This window comes from Lepidochelys kempii, chromosome 26 (genome assembly GCF_965140285.1).
Source record: "Lepidochelys kempii isolate rLepKem1 chromosome 26, rLepKem1.hap1, whole genome shotgun sequence".
Classification (NCBI taxonomy): domain Eukaryota; kingdom Metazoa; phylum Chordata; order Testudines; family Cheloniidae; genus Lepidochelys; species Lepidochelys kempii.
Window position 1 is genome coordinate 11684917 of NC_136405.1, and position 18295 is coordinate 11703211.

Sequence of the window (18295 nt, forward strand, 5' to 3'; positions counted from 1 at the left end):
TGTGATTCCTGTCATTAAAATGTACACATTACTGCTTGGTTTAATTAAAAGCAGAGTGGGGGAGGGCTTCCTGTGCTGATTGCTGAGGACTGAAATACCTCTTGAATTATAGACTCCAAGAGACAAGGGGACACCTTTTTTTTTTTTTTTAAATGAACCAATGAGAGGTCACATGCAATAGGGAAAATCTGATCTGTAAATGGAGAAGATACCTCTTTATTTCTCTGAGGCCTAGAGTTGTGAAGTGTATTCTCAGAATGAGACACATCTTGAATTCTTCCAATGCACTGTGTTTTTCCTTGCAATGGCCTTGGTGTAAACAGCTCTATAAAAAGCTTGCTAAATGTACATCGTGGAAGTTACGCCATGCTATTTGTTATCAACCAATGTTTAGAACAAACCTACTAAGTGAAATAACTTGTCGTGCTCTCATGAGTTTTGCATTGGGAGCCAGAGAGGGCCGTAAGTGATATTTGTATTAGTGTTGTATCCCGTTTGTCCCCCCCCACCCACTCCACAAAACACGTAAAGCAATATTGAGGTGACAATCATTTGAACACATTCCTCTGCCCTACCAGTGCTTTCCTTTCTTCCTCCCTTTATTTTTTGTTCTGAGTATTTGCACTTCTGCCAGGCTTTGGTGTTTACAGAAATGACACAGCTGCCTTGATATGTAAGGTATGCGTTGCAGAATCCCAAACACACAACAGAAAAGGATAAATGGCTTAATTCCAAGGTAGCAGCCTGGAATGGTTTTTGCATTAGCAGCCCACTTCAGATATGTATGAAACATTAAATTACACTTGAATGAATGTATTTTGATGTTTGTGGTTAGGGGTATAAGACTCTTAACTCCACGACTGGTGACTTTTTTTTAAAGCTGTTAAGGATGTTAATAAAACTGTGTGAACTTGCATATTCCCAACCTTATCAGTTTTTTTTTTATTTTGCTTGTCACAGTGGAGGTTCCAGTACTTCAGGGGGAAAGCAGGCACTAAGAGGATGCTTCCTTTTATTTTAAGCCTTATGCCAGAATGCAGTAGGGCTGTATGTACTGGCAGTGAGTTGTTTTCCTGTTTCCTCAGTGATCATACTGGCTCTGAATTTGTTTGTGCTTAAAGGTGTAGCCCTGGTTCTGTGCTAATACATATAATTTTCTTGATTTCATATTTGTGTTCCCTTTGGCTCTAGCATGCCTGCCCAGTCCTCTTATTACATGACTCACCAATAGCTATATACAGCAGTTTAGTAATGTAGTGCATCCTACTGGATGGAATTCTACTCTTCAAACAAAATATTTTATTTATGCAGTGATATTAGTAAAGCATGCTACTCAGTACGGTAGGAGTACCATACCAAAGGTGTGAGCTTGATGTCACTTTCACAATTTGTTAGCTTTTAGTTGGATTGTTAATGAATTAATGGTTTGTGCATGTGTCCAGGGTAGAGGTCGTGGATAAACTAGTTTAAGTATTTCTAGTGCCCCAAGGTGTTTTTTAGAGTCAGAAGTAATCAAATAACCAGTCTGTCACTTACCTTCCTCTCCAAGTTACTTAAAATCAGCTTATGAGCACTACTTACTAATTTCAATGTAGAAAATCTGTAATAGAATTTACTTTAAAGCAGTTAATGGTCTCCGCTTCTGTATTCACAAAACGTTAAATCCCCTTGTTCATGTAGGTGGTATTGGCTAACAATGCTTAGTCCCGACCATGCCCAGGCAACTACTGATGACCACTAACTTGTCACATACGAGGAGGCTGATACGGCATTCCTTTTGCAGGCATAATTCCCATTGACAATAAGAATTTGGCCTGTGTTTGACTGTCACCAGACTAGACTCTCTGCTAGGATCTAGCAAGTAAAATAGCTCATCAGCACCACTGGCTAAAAGGGATATATCAGTGGCACACTGTTTTAATATTTGGTAATTGGGGGGAATTAGAAGTAGGAATTTTTTCAACCTGAAACTTTTCTAACAGCATAAGAACTTAAAGGCTCTTGATCATGCCCTGGTCCTTTGTAAATCTCAGGGCCATGTTCTGTTACCGACTTAATATAACTTAGCTCTCGTTCCAGTTCTACATGTGCAGTAGCTTTGCCGCTCCCTGCAAGGTAAGTGTGTAGCTGGATAATTGTTGCTTCATTTATCCACGGGAATTTTTGTGAATGACTTCCTATAACAATATATCTGTGGACCAGAGGAAGACAGTGATGCATTGGAGAGTTATACAGGAAAAAACCACATTCCCATGTAATGTTCACAATCTAAATACTGCAACATAGTGATACTGCTTTAGAAAGGGTCACACTGTTGCTGCCTTTCATGACTTTACAAGGAGTCTTGCTTTGTTTTTCTTGAAACCATAGCTCTTGGAATCCTCAGCTTTCATTGGGGGGGGGAATTCTAGCCCTCAGTGTTTGAGAAAAGCTTGACCAAGCTGTACTAGTAAACGTCAAAAATTAGAAGTCAAATGAGAAGAACACATTTTATTTTTAAGATACTAGTTTTAAGCCAATCTCATGATTTTTAGGGCTACCTGCCATGATTTTTGAATAGTTGGGGTTGGCAATACTTGTGAATACCTAGGCACAGATTCACAGAGTTATTTAGGCTCCTTACTTCCAGTGAAATCAATGGCAGTTAGGAGCCTAAATGCTTTTGAAGATCTGGCCCTGAGTCCAATGTGAATGTGTAATTCACTAACACATAAGTGAAAGTGTGTTTTTTAAACTCCTGCAATCCTGGTCTCTTTCGGGAAAGTTTACAACCATGTAAGGTGTGAAGTTAAAGCTCCATGTCACTATAACTGCCCCTCTGAATATCCTTAAGAGCATGTGGTGGGGGTGATGATTAAGCTAAATTGCAAAAAGCCACTTATTCTGGAACATGTTCATGCATGTTTTATAGCGGTAGAGCTAGGGGGCTTAATTATGCTGATACAGCATCCTATAAATAGTAAAACTCTTGTTTAGACAAGGCGCAATTCACATCTATACCTCGGCGCACCCCCTGTAACATGATTACTAATTCACACTCAGTTACACTCCCCGCCATTAACTCACTGACAAAGTTACAGCTACGCTTAAAGAGCTACCGTGGTAATGCTCTTAAGGGTGTCAGTGTAGCTGCTGTTGGGAGGGGTTCTTCCATTAGCACAGGAGCAAGTTTCATGAAATAATTCTTCCAGGGGCCTAGCCCTATCTATGCTGGTGGTATAGCTATGTGTCTTGGGGGGTGGATTTCACCCCGAGAGACATAGCTACACCAGTGAACTTCCTAGTGTAGACCAGCTGTCAGTCCATGGAGCCCAGGATCCTGTCATCCAACTGGAGCCGGATGCTTCAGGGCTAATGCACAGAACAGGACAATTTCCAGTGCCCTATCCCCTGTTTAGTCTCAGCCTCTGGTAGTTTAGGGCAGGGGTTCTCGAACTGGGGGTTGTGAGCTGTCAGCCTCCACCCTAAACCCTGCATTGCCTCCAGCATTTATAATGGTGGTAAATATATTAAAAGGTGTTTTTAATTTATAAAGGGGGGGTTGCACTGAGAAGCTTGCTCTGTGAAAGGGGTCACCTGTGCAAAAGTTTGAGACCCAGGGGTTTAGGGATACTCTGGAGTTAGGACCCTGATGGTAGAGGCTCATTCATCCACTCATTTGCTAATTGCACTCGCACCCATTAACTCACGGGCATCCTAATTCACGCCCATTCATTAATTAGATTAATTACACTCCCAGGCCTTCCTGAGCTCCAGCCACTGGGTCCCAGCGCCCTAGTCAATAACAAGCGCGCTGCTCGGCCCGCCCCTGGCAGGCAGAACTACCTCTCCCATCATGCTCAGCCTGCCCACCACGTGACGGACAGCGGACCAATGGGGACTGCCGTTACAGCCGAGGCCCGCTGGCCGTTTGTAAGGAGCCATGGCGGAGGCCGCTCGCTGACTCCCCTTCGCAGGCGGCCCGGCTGGGACCCGGGGCCCGGGGCGGCCGCCCAGGTAAGGCCGACGCGAGGCCGAAGTCTCGCTCCGGAGGGGCCCCGCTGTGGCCCCCCCCGGAACAGGAAATGACATCAGGGAGGCCGGAGAGGCTACTGGGAAATAGTGGGGGGGGTCTCAGGCCCCTTTTCCCGGGCCCTGGTGTGGGAGAGGTGGTGACATCAGCGTGTGTCGTCGTTACATCACGTGCACCCCGTGACATCAGCGACTCTGTCGCTGTGACACAACCGGGGTAACCATGGTGCTGCGGCACACGCCTCCATGTGATGTCATCGATGTCGCTGTGACACAACTGGGGTAACCACTGTGCTGCGGCGCACGTGCCTGTGTGATGTCATCGATGTCGCTGTGACACAACCGGGGTAACCACGGTGCTGCGGCGCACGTGCCTGTGTGATGTCATCGATGTCGCTGTGACACAACCGGGGTAACCACGGTGCTGCGGCGCACGCCTCCATGTGATGTCATTGATGTCGCTGTGACATAGAGGTGTAACCATGGTGCTGCGGCGCATGCATGCAGAGGGACCTAGACAAATTGGAGGATTGGGCCAAAAGAAATCTGATGAGGTTCAATAAGGATAAGTGCAGGGTTCTGCACTTAGGACGGAAGAATCCAATGCACAGCTACAGACTAGGGACCGAATGGCTCGGCAGCAGTTCTGCAGAAAAGGACCTAGGGGTGACAGTGGACGAGAAGCTGGATATGAGTCAGCAGTGTGCCCTTGTTGCCAAGAAGGCCAATGGCATTTTGGGATGTATAAGTAGGGGCATCGCCAGCAGATCGAGGGACGTGATCGTTCCCCTCTGTTCGACACTGCTGAGGCCTCATCTGGAGTACTGTGTCCAGTTTTGGGCCCCACACTACAAGAAGGATGTGGAAAAAGTGGAAGGAGTCCAGCGGAGGGCAACAAAAGTGATTAGGGGTCTGGAACACATGACTTATGAGGAGAGGCTGAGGGAACTGGGATTGTTTCGTCTGAGGAAGAGAAGAATGAGGGGGGATTTGATAGCTGCTTTCAACTACTTGAAAGGGGGTTCCAAAGAGGATGGCTCTAGGCTGTTCTCAGTGGTAGCAGATGACAGGACAAGGAGTAATGGTCTCAAGTTGCAGTGGGGGAGGTTTAGGTTGGATAGTAGGAAAAACTTTTTCACTAGGAGGGTGGTGAAACACTGGAATGCGTTACCTAGGGAGGTGGTGGAATCTCCTTCCTTAGAAGTTTTTAAGGTCAGGCTTGACAAAGCCCTGGCTGGGATGATTTAGTTGGGGATTGGTCCTGCTTTGAGCAGGGGGTTGGACTAGATGGCCTCCTGAGGTCCCTTCCAACCCTGATATTCTAGGATTCTACGTGCCTATGTGATGTCATCGATGTCGCTGTGACATAGAGGTTTAACCGTGGTGTGGCGGCACATGCACTTATGTGATGTCAACAGTGCCATGGTGACACAGAAGTGTAACCGTGGTGCTGTGATACCACTTGTGTGATGTCATCAGTGTCACTATGACACTGGTGTAGCCATGGTGCTGCGACACACATACCTTTGTGACACTGTGCTGTGTCATCTCTGCAGTCACTGTGACACCGCAATATAAGGATGCCACAGCGCATGTGGCTGCGTTTGGTAGACCAAGTGATGCCGTGAAGTCACTGTAGTATGACATCAGTGTCACATCACAGTGTTGGCCTCTTGATGTGATGATGTAAAAGTGCACATGACCAGGTTGTGGGTCCTTTATTGTCTTCATGGCGTCATTGTATTGTGATGTCATATTATTTGGCATAGTGATGTGATGATGCCTTGAAGACACAGAATTTGCATCTTTATGGTAACTTCGCAAAATCTCTGTGCATCATTACTACATTGTAAACATCAAAACACTTTGCCATTGGGAAATCACAAATCTTTGTATCATGATGTGGCATCACCATGAAATGTCACTATCAGGTCAACCTGTGCTGTAATGTGACATCCTCCAACCATCAGAGGCTGTGACTACCCAAGGGTTTTGGGGGCAGGAGGGTTGGCAAAACTTGCTCATTTTTTGTTAAAAGTGATGCAGATCTGTGATAGTTTTAGTGCGGATAGACAAATCACCTGTGGTCAGTTTGAGCATTGTGGTGTCTAACTAACCCTGATCTGAGCACCTGCCAAATGATAGGGTTTTAAAAACACTGGGACCCTTGTCTACATTAGTGTCTTTACTGTTGTTAACACCAGCACGCCAGTGTTAGCAACAGTGGGAATTTTTTTTTGCCAGAAATGCCTAGGGTAGCCATTGAGTTACCGTGATATTATGACACAACATTCTGCACGACAACTTCTTCAATATTTGGTGATGTGATGGTGCAGAGGTTGTTAGAGAACAATATTTTTGCATCATGTTCATGTAATTAATTCATTGTGGCAAAGCGAAAGGAACTTCATCCTGAAGAATGCTGGATTAGGATAGTGTGTGCTGTGACTCATCTGATGTACCAACCACCCTTCTGTATTAGAGGCTGGATGCAAGCTGCTTCACTATTATGCTACATAGGGACAGCCCTGGGGCTTCTGGCATATTGACAGTGCAGCAAAATTTGGACTCACTTAATCTAGAAAGGTCTAAAAGCTGTAAATGATTTGGATCAATCTATTCAGCCTAGCTTGTAAATTAACTTTTTATTTTATTCAAGCCCTGTGTGATTAAGGAAGGAAAGACCCCTAGCAAACAACTGCATTCAGACACACTGCTTATATAATACTTCTATACTCTTCATCTGCATCTTTTAAATATAAATCAAGGAACAAAGACCAACCCAAATAATCCCACTAAAGAGTCTTTCAAATGCTATGACATTTTTTTCTCCAGTATTTTCTGAACTCTTATTATCTCTGTGTATCAGCTACATGCTTTTTTTGTTTTTACATGTAAATAACAAAACATAGAGATTCCTCTGAATCTGTAACGTTATGGGATTACTGTACATAGCCAAGTTTGTACATGTTTGGTAGCTGTTCTTCAAAGTTCCATAACGTCTCATTCAGTCCTGGGTGAATCTGTCATACATTAAAATCCTTCCTCACCACTCATCTCTTTGTGAGTCAACAATATTATCGCACAAATAAAAACAAACATCCAACTTATTTCTTCGTCTGGTTCCCAGTGTCAACTTGGTCTTGCTTAGATCAGAAGCTCATTGGGGCAGGAAATGGCTTTACTTTTGTGTCTCATCTTCTGTCGTGCACATTGCTGGCACTGAACGAACAAATAACACTTATGACAAGGTCCACATCCTGTGAAATAAATTGACATCATCCTTTGCTCGATCATAAGGTAGCTCTGAGCACAAATAGGTCTCATTGCATAGTGTTTCCCACCTACAAAACATTGGCAGATTTCAGTTTTCTTACAAAGTTCGCTGGGCTATTGCTAATGGTCTCAGTAAGGACTTGTTCTCTGACCTAGTCATTTTGGTTATATCTAGACTTGGAACAATGAGATTTTTTTTGGTAAATGTTGATTTCACTGTACATTGAAGTCAATGCAAAAATATTTTCATTGATGATCAGAATGTACAGATAAGCAAAGAAAGAAAAGAACTATTTGAGAACTTACTAGAGTTTGACTTAAGGGTATTTATTTTGTGTGTTTTGACATGTGACGTTGACAATTTGTGTTTAACAGTTATAAAGCTTTAACTTTTAATCTCAACATCTACTGTCATTAAATCATTTTGGTCCTCCCCTCTCCCCCCCACATAATTTCCTGCAACGGTGAAAAATTTAAATAGATAAAAAAAGCTTACAACGAACCATTGATATTACCAGTCAAAATTATAAATAAATACAAATCTAAGTCTCCTAGCCTAGTTTTTCATTTTGTATAGTAAAAGCCATTAGATCACTTGGTCCTCTCATTCTTTTGCCAAAGTCCTAGCACACATCATTCAAGTCCTAGCCTTATACATTCTACTCCCGGGATGTCCAGTATGTTCCAAAGGTCACTTTCTGCTGCATTGATTGTAGACCAAGGTCTTACCCTCTCTGCAGCTTACCCCTGTGCTCTCAGAGCAACAGCATGACAGTCTGCCACCAGCAGATCAAACGGAACTTCTTTATTATGACACCTCTAAAATTTAGAGGCTAGACACTGGTCAGAATTCCAGGAAGACTTGAAAGCATCAGATCTGACCTTTTCCCATCCCCCCAGACACAGAGCCCACATGAGACATTCTTACCTGAAGATGTGAGTACAACTTACATCCTATGTTGCTTTTCCTCTGAAGGAAGCGTCAGCAGTATTGTCAGGTAACATTGTGGTGGTGTGGGTGGAGGCAGGGATGGGGTTTATAAATCTGTGGTATAGAACATTGACTTTTTTGTCTGCGCCTCCCAGCATGCTGGGAACTCCAGCTGTAATGCCCACAGATATCTATAATCAACTGTGGAAAATAGTCGATCATCCCGTATCTTCACCTTCAGGGCTCTGCACAACTGTTCCCTCATCTCAGTGACTTTTTTTATCTTGTTTTACCACTCTCATATTCCCCTTCTCTTTCAGGTCATCCCCCTGTTCACTCCTACACATGGAACTAACTCACACTCTCTTAATGACCACTAAGGATGTACCCTTACATTTCTATGTGCCTTTCCTCCTCCCAATTCAGTTTGCCATTGACCACTTCCTGCAAGCCACATGCGGAACTCTCATTCTCAGCCCCATGACCGGCAAGAACAAGGCATTCACACTTGAAGGAAGGCTACCATCCGGGCAGGAGGCCAGCTGTCCTACAGAGAGCCAGTGCATAGCTCACTGTGCAGCAGTGGGGAGTAAGCAGCTTTTGGCCATGAGCCTGGAGCAAACCGTTACACGTTGAAAGCTGCTGGGGGATTTTTATGTCCATGCAGAGGAGAAGGGAGATTTTATATATATTCAAAGGACACATCAAAAAGACCCCTGATAACAAGCTGTATAGAAGTCAGTGTTTCTGCCTTAGAAGAGCTGAGACAACCCTACCAGAATTTGACCCCTGGGCCCAGATCATCAAAGATATTCAGATACCGGCATTGCAGTCCCATTTAGATGCCTTTATCCTTTTGAGGCTCTGGGCCCTGGTGCTTAAAGTAGTATCCAGATTGCTAGCAAGGGGTCAAGACCCTGATCCTTGCAGCCTTAACTCTGAGTTGACTCGTGGGGCCTGATTTGCCTCTAACACTTGTGTAACTCCTTGATGTCAATTATTCCTGATTTACACCCGGAAGAGGGAGGCTCTTTGTCTTTAGCAGACCTACGTCTGAGTTAGGGCTGACAGATGAGATCCCTACATAGTAAGAATATCATAGTAATGCCATTCTGATCAGGGTTTTAAGTTCAGACCTTGTCTACACACAAAAGTTATACCATTTTCATTAGACGGGGATAAGTAATACAGTACAACCCTCCTCGTGTGGATGCATGTATACCAGTATTAAAGTGTTTATGCTGGTATAGCTTTTTCCCATATGGGACAGAGGGACAGGAATAAGCTGTACTGGTATAAGGCACCTTTATGTTGATGTAACTATGTAACTCTGGGTATAATTGGTAAAACTCACACATCTCTAATCAAAATAATTATATCAGTATAAAAACTGTGTGTAGACCAGGCCTCAGGGTGGGTACAACAGTATTATGGCTATATAGGCTTCTTTGTTTTCAGTTTAAACTGATTGTTACTGAAAAAATCTTGGGTTTCACAAAAAGTATTATTCATTTTTTTTCCCGATTTTCACCCTACTTTTGTATCATTCAAATATATAGAAAATAACTTGTTCTGTTAGGAAAATACGTATGTTGCATGAATTACATCGTATTACGAGAATACAGTAGTCTGTGTGTCTATGCAAAGCTGCCTGTGGAAGCGAGGCTAGAGGATACACACAATAAACAAACAGGCACGCACGCAAGCCCTGAAGTGCCTGCACATCTGAACGTACTGACGACCCTGACGCCCACCCCGGACACATTTCAAGCCGTTAACAGGGAACGGTTTAAAGATCTGACCCGCTAAAATGGGAAGAAAACGAAAATCTGTATCAGATTCAGAACACAAGGAAAGTTTTAAAAAAACAAAACCAGGAGAAAAGGATGGAGTTGAGTGTACGCGCTGCAAGTGATGTGGCCCAATTCTTAAATGTAAATATTTATTGGCTAATAGTACTAGGTCTACAACTGTAAACTGATTATTCAAATGAAAAGTTTTATTTGGGGATTAGAGCTATCTTGTTTTCTTAAACTCAGAGGAGAAATTGTGTTCTGAGTTCTGTTTTAGTTCTGCAGAAAACCACACTAAATTCCATTCATCAAAACATTCATCCACTGAATACTTTTCCCCTCTCCTTCCGGCCACCAAAATAAACCCTGATATTTACCCAGAAAAATTATTAATAGATTTTTCTACTGATTTTCACCTCTTTTCGTTGTTGTAGTAATAAACACCGATAAATTCCTGGGAAAAATTAAAATAAAAACCAAAAATGAAGGGCCCTATTGATATAGTAAGTGTCTTTAAACTTTACTTTCTCCTGGACTGAAGAGACTTAAAATAGCGTATAGACTGAACATGATGCTGTGTGTGTGTGTGTGTGTGAGAGAGAGAGACACACACACAGAGAGAGAGCATTGTCTCTCCAGAGCTTTTTTTGAAAGAGTGCCCACCTATCACCTCCAGCTAAAGAAACACTAGGATCAATCAGCCACCACTATTTTAACCAATGTGACTGAGATTTTCAGAGCTGCCTAAGAAGTTTGCACACCCAGTTCTCAAGGAAATGTACTGGAATAGGGCATCCAGATCCCTGACATGGCTTCAAAAACACCACCCCACCTTCAGCGCTGCTCTTAGGGTTAGATGGCATGGTGACAAACATGCTGATGGCTGCTCCATACTAGTGCCCCACTTCACACAGTCCGAGTCTCTCAGCTTGGAATGTGGCTATGTATGCATGAGGCTGACTGCGTCTTTGAGCAGGGGGTTGGACTAGATGACCTCCTGAGGTCCCTTCCAACCCTGATATTCTATGATTCTGTGATCTGTGGGGCCCCTTGAAGATTTAATCCTGCATTCTTTTCAATTCTTTGATTAAGAGAAGCTGTGATGAACAACACAGGTAAGGACGCTCTTTGAAATATAATTTTTAATGCTTTATTATACTCAAATGATTTGAAACACACAGCATGGTCTAGCAGATGGGGCATTAGACTGAGACTGGAGAGACTTAGATTCTGTTCCTAGCTCTGCCCTGATCTGTCATGTGATTTTGGGCAAGTCACTTCCCCTCTCTCTGCCTCTGTGTCCCACCTTTTGTCTGCTTTTTCTGTTGAGCTGCTCAGGGCAGGGGGTGTCTCACTATGTGTTTGTACAGCTCCTAGGACGCTGGGGCATTGAGCCCCATTGGGGCCTCTAGGTGCAATTGTAATACAAATTATCATAATATGAGCATCAAGGGAGTGAAGCAGGAGATCCAGTTTGACTGAGTTCTTGACTTCTCTGATGTTTCAGGCTCCCTGGAGGATGGACCCGAACTCAGTGAGGACTAAAGTCCCAGCTTTCTTATCGGACTTGGGAAAAGCTACGCTCAGGGGAATAAGGAAATGTCCCCGGTGCGGCACTTACAACGGCACCCGAGGGCTGAGCTGCAAGAACAAAACCTGCGGGACGATCTTCCGCTACGGCGCTCGGAAGCAGCCCGGCGTCGACGCCGTGAAGATCATCACGGGCTCGGATCTGCAGATCTACTCGGTACGGCAGAGAGACAGGGGGCCAGACTACCGGTGCTTTGTGGAGCTGGGGGTTTCAGAGACAACCATCCAGACTGTGGATGGAACCATCATCACGCAGCTCAGCTCTGGGCGCTGCTACGTCCCATCGTGTTTGAAGGCAGCCACTCAAGGCGTGGTGGAAAACCAGTGCCAGCACATCAAGCTGGCTGTGAACTGTCAGACCGAGGCCACCCCTTTGACCTTGAAAAGCTCCATCTTAAACTCCATGCAGGCCTCCCCTGAAACGAAGCAAACCATCTGGCAGCTGGCAACGGAGCCCACTGGCCCCCTGGTGCAAAGGATTACCAAGAACATCCTGGTAGTGAAGTGCAAGGCTAGTCAGAAGCACAGCTTGGGGTATCTCCACGCCTCCTTTGCTCAGAAGATGAGCAGTAAGAATGTGCCAGAGCACAGATTTCTCTGCTCATGCCAGACTCTTAAATCCAGCAAGGCCAGCTCTGCCAAGGAAGAGGCCGCACAGAGATGCATTCACTTCTTCGCCTGCATCTCTGCCTTTGCCAGTGATGAGACCCTGGCGCAGGAGTTCTCGGACTTCCTGAGTTACGATTCCAGCGGTAAGCGGGGCTAGGGCAGGCGTGGGCCTGCAGGGAGGTTTAGAATGATGAAGCGAGCGAAAAAAGATGGGGGTGAGTGGGAATGAGAGAGCCCAGGGTTTGGTGAGCAATATTCCAACTGATGGGTAGTGTCTGCATGAGGATGGATTGCCTGAAAGCTGCTGTCCATTCCCCCATCTGACGACTGCTAAACCATGCCTGCCACAGAGCATTTCTGTCTCCGTCTCAGAAAACAAATGTGGCCTGCAGCAGATCAGAACCATAGGGGGCTATCGCCCCCTTCCCACCTCCCCCACCCCGGGCTTGATTACCCACCTCATCCCCATGTAAGTAACTTACTTTAGAAGAGGAAGCAGAAACTTCATGTGGATGGTCTGGGTGGGAGTACTGAGGCAGAGGCAGTAACACAGTGGATCATTGCTGGGCTGCCTTATGTGGAAGAAAATCAAGAACCCAGGAGTGGGAGGCAGACAGGAGTTTCTCTTGGGGTAGCTAAACTAGGAGGGAGCATCTCTCCATTCAGGGGTGAGGGGTACACAAGACTAATGGGTTTTAAAGGGTTTTTTTGGGTAGGGAGGTGGATTTGGGTCTTTAAGTGGTGTATGTTAAGAGATGACTGTCTAATCAACCCTGCTTAAATACAGCTTTGAAAGAATCTATTCTCGCGGCCTCTGAAAGCTCCTTACTCGCCTGGTTTAGAGTGGATAAGTTCTTTATTTTGCAGGGAAGGATGCCTGGTTTGTGAGAAGTTAAAAAATTTCACTAGGGTAGGAATATAGACCTACATTGGGCCTGGATGAACGACAGTTTTAACCTGCGTTTGGATGTCAGCACAAGTGATAAGCCCAAAGTATGTGGCCAGAAGAAGAGATGATGAGAAAGGATTGTTTGTGTTTAATCGGTAGTGACCCCTGAAATATCAGGGTTATCTTCTTTAAGGTTTGGGTTGAGATAATAAAAATAAAGACAACACGCTTAATTGTACAGAAAACCTTGATGAGGTTCATCTTGTCTTCAGTGGAGGGAGAAGGACAAAATTCAGCCCTAAACTGCCTCTTGTGGGTTTAGCTGGTGCAGTAACCAGCAATAATGTCATTTGTCTATTATAGTGTATAAAAGGCAAGGTTTTAGGGGTTTCTTTGTCAGAGCTATTCTTTCCCCTTCTGGAGTCATGCCATGACGTGAATATATCTCCCAAGGTATACTGCTGTGAGTATTTGGCCAATGCTTCTAACTGGACATAGAGTAAAAGGGGGTATATGTTTGTATTTGTATTTTGGATGTAATCTACATCAAGTGGCCTTTGGACTAATAAAAGAACACTTGTGTGGAAGCTGAGTAAACTAATTAGGGAAATTATTTCCAACATCTAGCAAAACCAAATTGGCTATGTGAACATTAAGGGCTTGATTTTGCTAGCTATTTAGGGACCTAAAGATAGACCTAGGGAGTTAGGCACCAAGGTGCTCTTGAAAATTCCAGTCGACACCAAGCATAAATACCTTTACTGAATTTAGGTTCCTAAATACCTTTAAAAATTTTGGCCCTACGGGACTAATTCTGATTTATGCCAGTGTAATTAAGATCAGGCATTGGCGCTACACCAGTGTAAATTATTATTCGTATTGGGGAGCAGGGGAGAGCCCCAGTAACGGATCAAGGTCGCATTCTGCTAGGTGCTGTGAAATTGGTGTATGATCAGAACCAGGCTCTAAGTAGCCAAACTATATTAACACGCATTAATGCTGCTGCTGACTTGCTGTGTGACCCGAGGCAAGTCACTTAACCCATCAGTGCCTCACTTTCCCCATCTATAAAATAGAACTGATAATACCTAATAACTTTGGGGGCTTAACTGATTAGTGAAGTGCTTTGAGATCTTTGGGTGAGAAGTGGTAAAGAAGTGCAAGGTATTATGGTTATTGTTCAGCTGTTACCATGTCCGTTTCCACCACCACTTTGCCAAGGTGTACATACTGGGCCAGGTTAATCTCTCATGTAACACCATTTAACCTGGTGGCTCTACCCCATGAGAGAAATTGGCCTATTGAGTTCTTTACCTCTTAAATTACAAAGCAATCCTTTCAGCCAAATGTTTTGGAAATCAGCTAACCCTGGTACAAGCATGTACCGTTCCTACTGAATGTCAGAGTTGTCCGTTTGCATTGGGAATGAATTAATCTTGCCTTGAATACGGGAGCTGTTGTGCCAGCCGTACAGAGGTGTGTTGTGGTTTGATATTAGTTAGGATCGCTAATATTGAAGCAAAAGCTGCTGCACACAGAAGCAATGGAGACCCAAGCTTACACTGACATCTTATCCATGTCTGTATTCCTTTTGATTTTCCCGTTTGTTTTTCTAATTCTTACAGTTGTGTACACATGGGAAAGAAGCTCTTTTCTCACTCACTCTTTTTTTCGCACCTGTAACTCAATGTAGCTAAACTCTGGGTATGTGGCTTATTGACAGTCCGAGATCCTTACTTGTGTGGTGAGGAAGGAACAGGCCCCTTATTAACATGGAGAGGGAGAAATGGTTAGAAATGAACAAAGCTGGGGACGTTTGAAGTACAGACTAAGTTTAGATCTTGCACTTTCAGGTGAGGAACCTCACACACGGGTAGCCCCACTGAGTTTAGTTGGATTGTGCACGTCTGTCAATTTAAGCATACACATACATGTCTGCAGGATCGGGGCCAGGATGTTGCCTTAACCTTGCGCTTAGTTATAATTGATTCGTTATAAAGACTCAACGGTTGTTTTTTCCAGGTCTCAAAGGGATCATAGTGCCCCAGTTAGTTTGCCATCCTGAATCCACCGTGCAGGCTGGCGAGCCCACTGCTTCCAAGCCAAAAAAGAGGAAAAAAGATGAAGCACCTGGTAAGGGACCATTTCAGTTCTTTAATAGGGGTTTCAGTGGGTGTTGGATCAGGTCATGGTTGATTTGGAGGAACATTTGAATCTTCTAACCAGCCTATGATTTTTTAACAGGATTCAATGAAACTAGATGTTTCCTCTGTCTTGTCTCTGAGTGCACGTGAGGTGCTGGTTGTTAGAGGTGGAAAGCACCTCGTCCATTCCATCCCTGTGCAGGGATGGAGCCCCTGGGTATCTCAGTTGTTAAACTTGACTATCAGAAGCGACTATTCTAGCTCTGCAGGTTACAAAGAATATGTTGCTAAAGCTTGGAAACTAAAGCTTTTTTAAATTGAACCTAAGGTACCCAAGGAAATAGCCCACTCCTGGCTCAAGATCCGGCCAACTGCAATCTGAGGAAAAGCGGATTGAAAAAGCCAGCTGTTGCATCTTCACTAAAAAGGCAAGGTAAGTTTCACTTCTGCGGTCTCTTTCGCTCAGCCATAAGAGCAGCAGAAATACAAAAATACCTAGTGAGTGGGGAAAAATGCTGCAAACCAAGGGCCATGAAAGAAACATTATGGGTCTGATTCTCCTCTCACCTACGCTGATGTAACTCCATTGGAATAACTCCAGGTTTGCAATGGAGTGAGATGAAAATCAGACCCTATATTCCCAATGGCCTGTGATGGGATGTTAGATGGGGTGGGATCTGAGTTACTACAGAGAATTCTTTCCTGGGTATCTGGCTGGTGAATCTTGCTCATATGCTCAGGGTTTAGCTGATTGCCATATTTGGAGTCAGGAAGGAATTTTCCTCCAGGGCAGATTGGAAGAGGCCTTGGAGGTTTTTCGCTTTCCTCTGTAGCATGGGGCACGGGTCACTTGCTGGAGGATTCTCTGCTCCTTGAAGTCTTTAAACCACGATTTGAGGACTTCAATAGCTCAGACACAGGTGAGAGGTTTATTGCAGGAGTGGGTGGGTGAGATTCTGTGGCCTGCATTGTGCAGGAGGTCGGACTAGATGATCATAATGGTCCCTTCTGACCTTAGTATCTATGAATCTATTGCAACTGATGGTTCTGTGCTGCTCTTCTGTAATTCCTCCTGCATATTGGCAAAATTATACACCTGAATACCAGTGTCTGTCTGAAAGATGGTGCTGACTCACTCTCTTGTGTAACTGCTAGGGTTTGTTCCTTCTCATTCCGAGTTTAAAAAAAAAAAGCGTTTGTAGAGAGGATAGCGTTGTGTTAATATAAAATAAAAAATTGTTTAAGATGAAACTGAACAGTTTGGCCAAACAGGAATAGAAAACTGACTTGAGCTTTTATTCTGGCCTTTGTCACTGTCTTTGTGTCGTCTCCCAGCTGCATGTTTGCGTGAGAATCAGAATCAGTGATTCACTGTCAGAATCAGTGAACAGATGCATTTTACAACCACCAGGTGGCAAATATTTGTGCAAAAAGACAAGCCAGGTTCTGTCTCCTGTTCTTCTAAAGCCCAGGGCCCTGATTTTCTTCCCCTTTACTCCTGAGTAACACCGGTATAACTGCATCAAATCCAGCAGAGCTATACCAGTGTAATTTAAGTAAGGGAGAGCCAGCACTGTCGTTCTGGCTGGGGACACAACAAGCGCAAATGCCACTAACTCAAATAACTCCTGGCTTTCTTTGAGGTATTTATACATGTATATTTTGGAACTGTTTCATTGTAGGCTCGCTTATTTCTCTATATATTTAGGATTATTTCTGTTTACCGTGATAGATACTTAGGGATTTAAAGCTCAATCCAATTCCCATGGAAACCTGAGAGAGCCTTTCCATTGACATTAATGGTATTTGGATCAGGGTCTTATAAAATAAACTTTTTTTTTTTTCCTATTTACTCATTTTCCTTATTCACCTGAAACTCATGATTGCCAGTGGTTTGTCAGATTTTTCTTAGCACTCTTCTCTCATTACTTTTTCTAGGAAAGAGCTAAAGACTGAACAAATCAGTTTTCCTTTTCTCTGCTTCAAAGCAGTTACTGCAATCTCTGACTCCCTCTTCTATCTCATCAACTCTCAGCTGAAAATATCTTTCTCCTTGTCTGTGCATCTTACTTTTTCTTATTCTGGGGCCTGATCCTGCTACAGTCCAATGGGATTACGAGCAGTAGTAAGAGGAGTTTGTCCATTTTTAACCCGATCGGCTACTTAGAATTCAGGGCCCTGGGAATGTTCCAGTTGGAAATAGACATTGATGAAGTCTTCTGTTTTCTCTGATGCAATCATGTTTATTCACAAGGAATGAACAAAGCCCTGCTCCTGTGAATGCAAGAGGAACCAAGACCAAAAGGAGCAGTTTCTTAGCTTCTTGTCCTCAAGCCTGTTGGGCCAACAGTAGACCCAAAAACACTCTCTCTAGCTTTTTCTAGGGTCACGCTGTTCATACAGGCTCCTAGTTGGTTATCCTGCTTTTTGCCTCTGCCTTTGTCCGTTCTCAGTTCTCTCATCTCGCCCCCCCCCCGCCCCCGAAACAATACTCAGCCAAAATAGGAGTCATTGGACAGGTTCACACACACTTTTTGTCTTAGGTGGAGGCTTATGCTTACAGTTATGTTGAGTGAAGTGTGAGTTTGCACCTATCAATCTCAATGGGGTTTTTAACTCATCCTGTAACAAGGTTTCTCTCAGCTCATAACAGCTGCTTACCCTTTACTGAAAGTACTTTCAACTCTGGATTGGCTATAGCGATTTGTTTAATAGCACACAGTGACACTACGCAGCCATTTAGGACATTTAGAAGCAAAAAGCACCATAGCCATTTGACATTTTAGGGAGGATTTAGTTAAGCAAAATGTAACTATGTCCCCAATCCTGCAAATACTTACTTGATTGCCTAACTTTATGCCCTGTGTATAGTTCCGCAGACTTCAATACAATTTCTCACAGCATGTAAAATGAACCACACCTGCAAGTCTGTGCCGGTTTGAGTTCTGACTCTCATTTTGGGATATAGTTTATATGAAAGTTCATACGCAATATGAAAGGCCTGATTTTCCTGTGGAGCTGAGCACCTGCAGCTTCCACTGAATTGAGGGAG

At 44.0% G+C, this 18295-nt stretch overlaps 1 protein-coding gene across 4 annotated transcripts in view; it reads left to right on the forward strand.

Moving 5' to 3' along the window:
- The first annotated feature begins 999 nt into the window (after window positions 1-999).
- The window catches only part of C26H2orf42 (chromosome 26 C2orf42 homolog), a 29197-nt gene continuing 11901 nt past the window's right edge, over window positions 1000-18295 (forward strand). For 2 of the 4 annotated variants that reach the window (XM_073325167.2, XM_078850665.1), the window contains exons 1-4: window positions 1000-3996; window positions 11519-12353; window positions 15122-15232; window positions 15572-15676. In XM_073325167.2, coding sequence (XP_073181268.1) covers window positions 3874-3996; window positions 11519-12353; window positions 15122-15232; window positions 15572-15676 — 1174 coding nt within the window. In that variant the 5' untranslated portion in view covers window positions 1000-3873. Of the gene's footprint in view, window positions 3997-5226; window positions 11127-11518; window positions 12354-15121; window positions 15233-15571; window positions 15677-18295 lie in introns of those variants that run through there. The other 2 variants (XM_073325169.2, XM_073325168.2) reach the window with 2 other exon arrangements.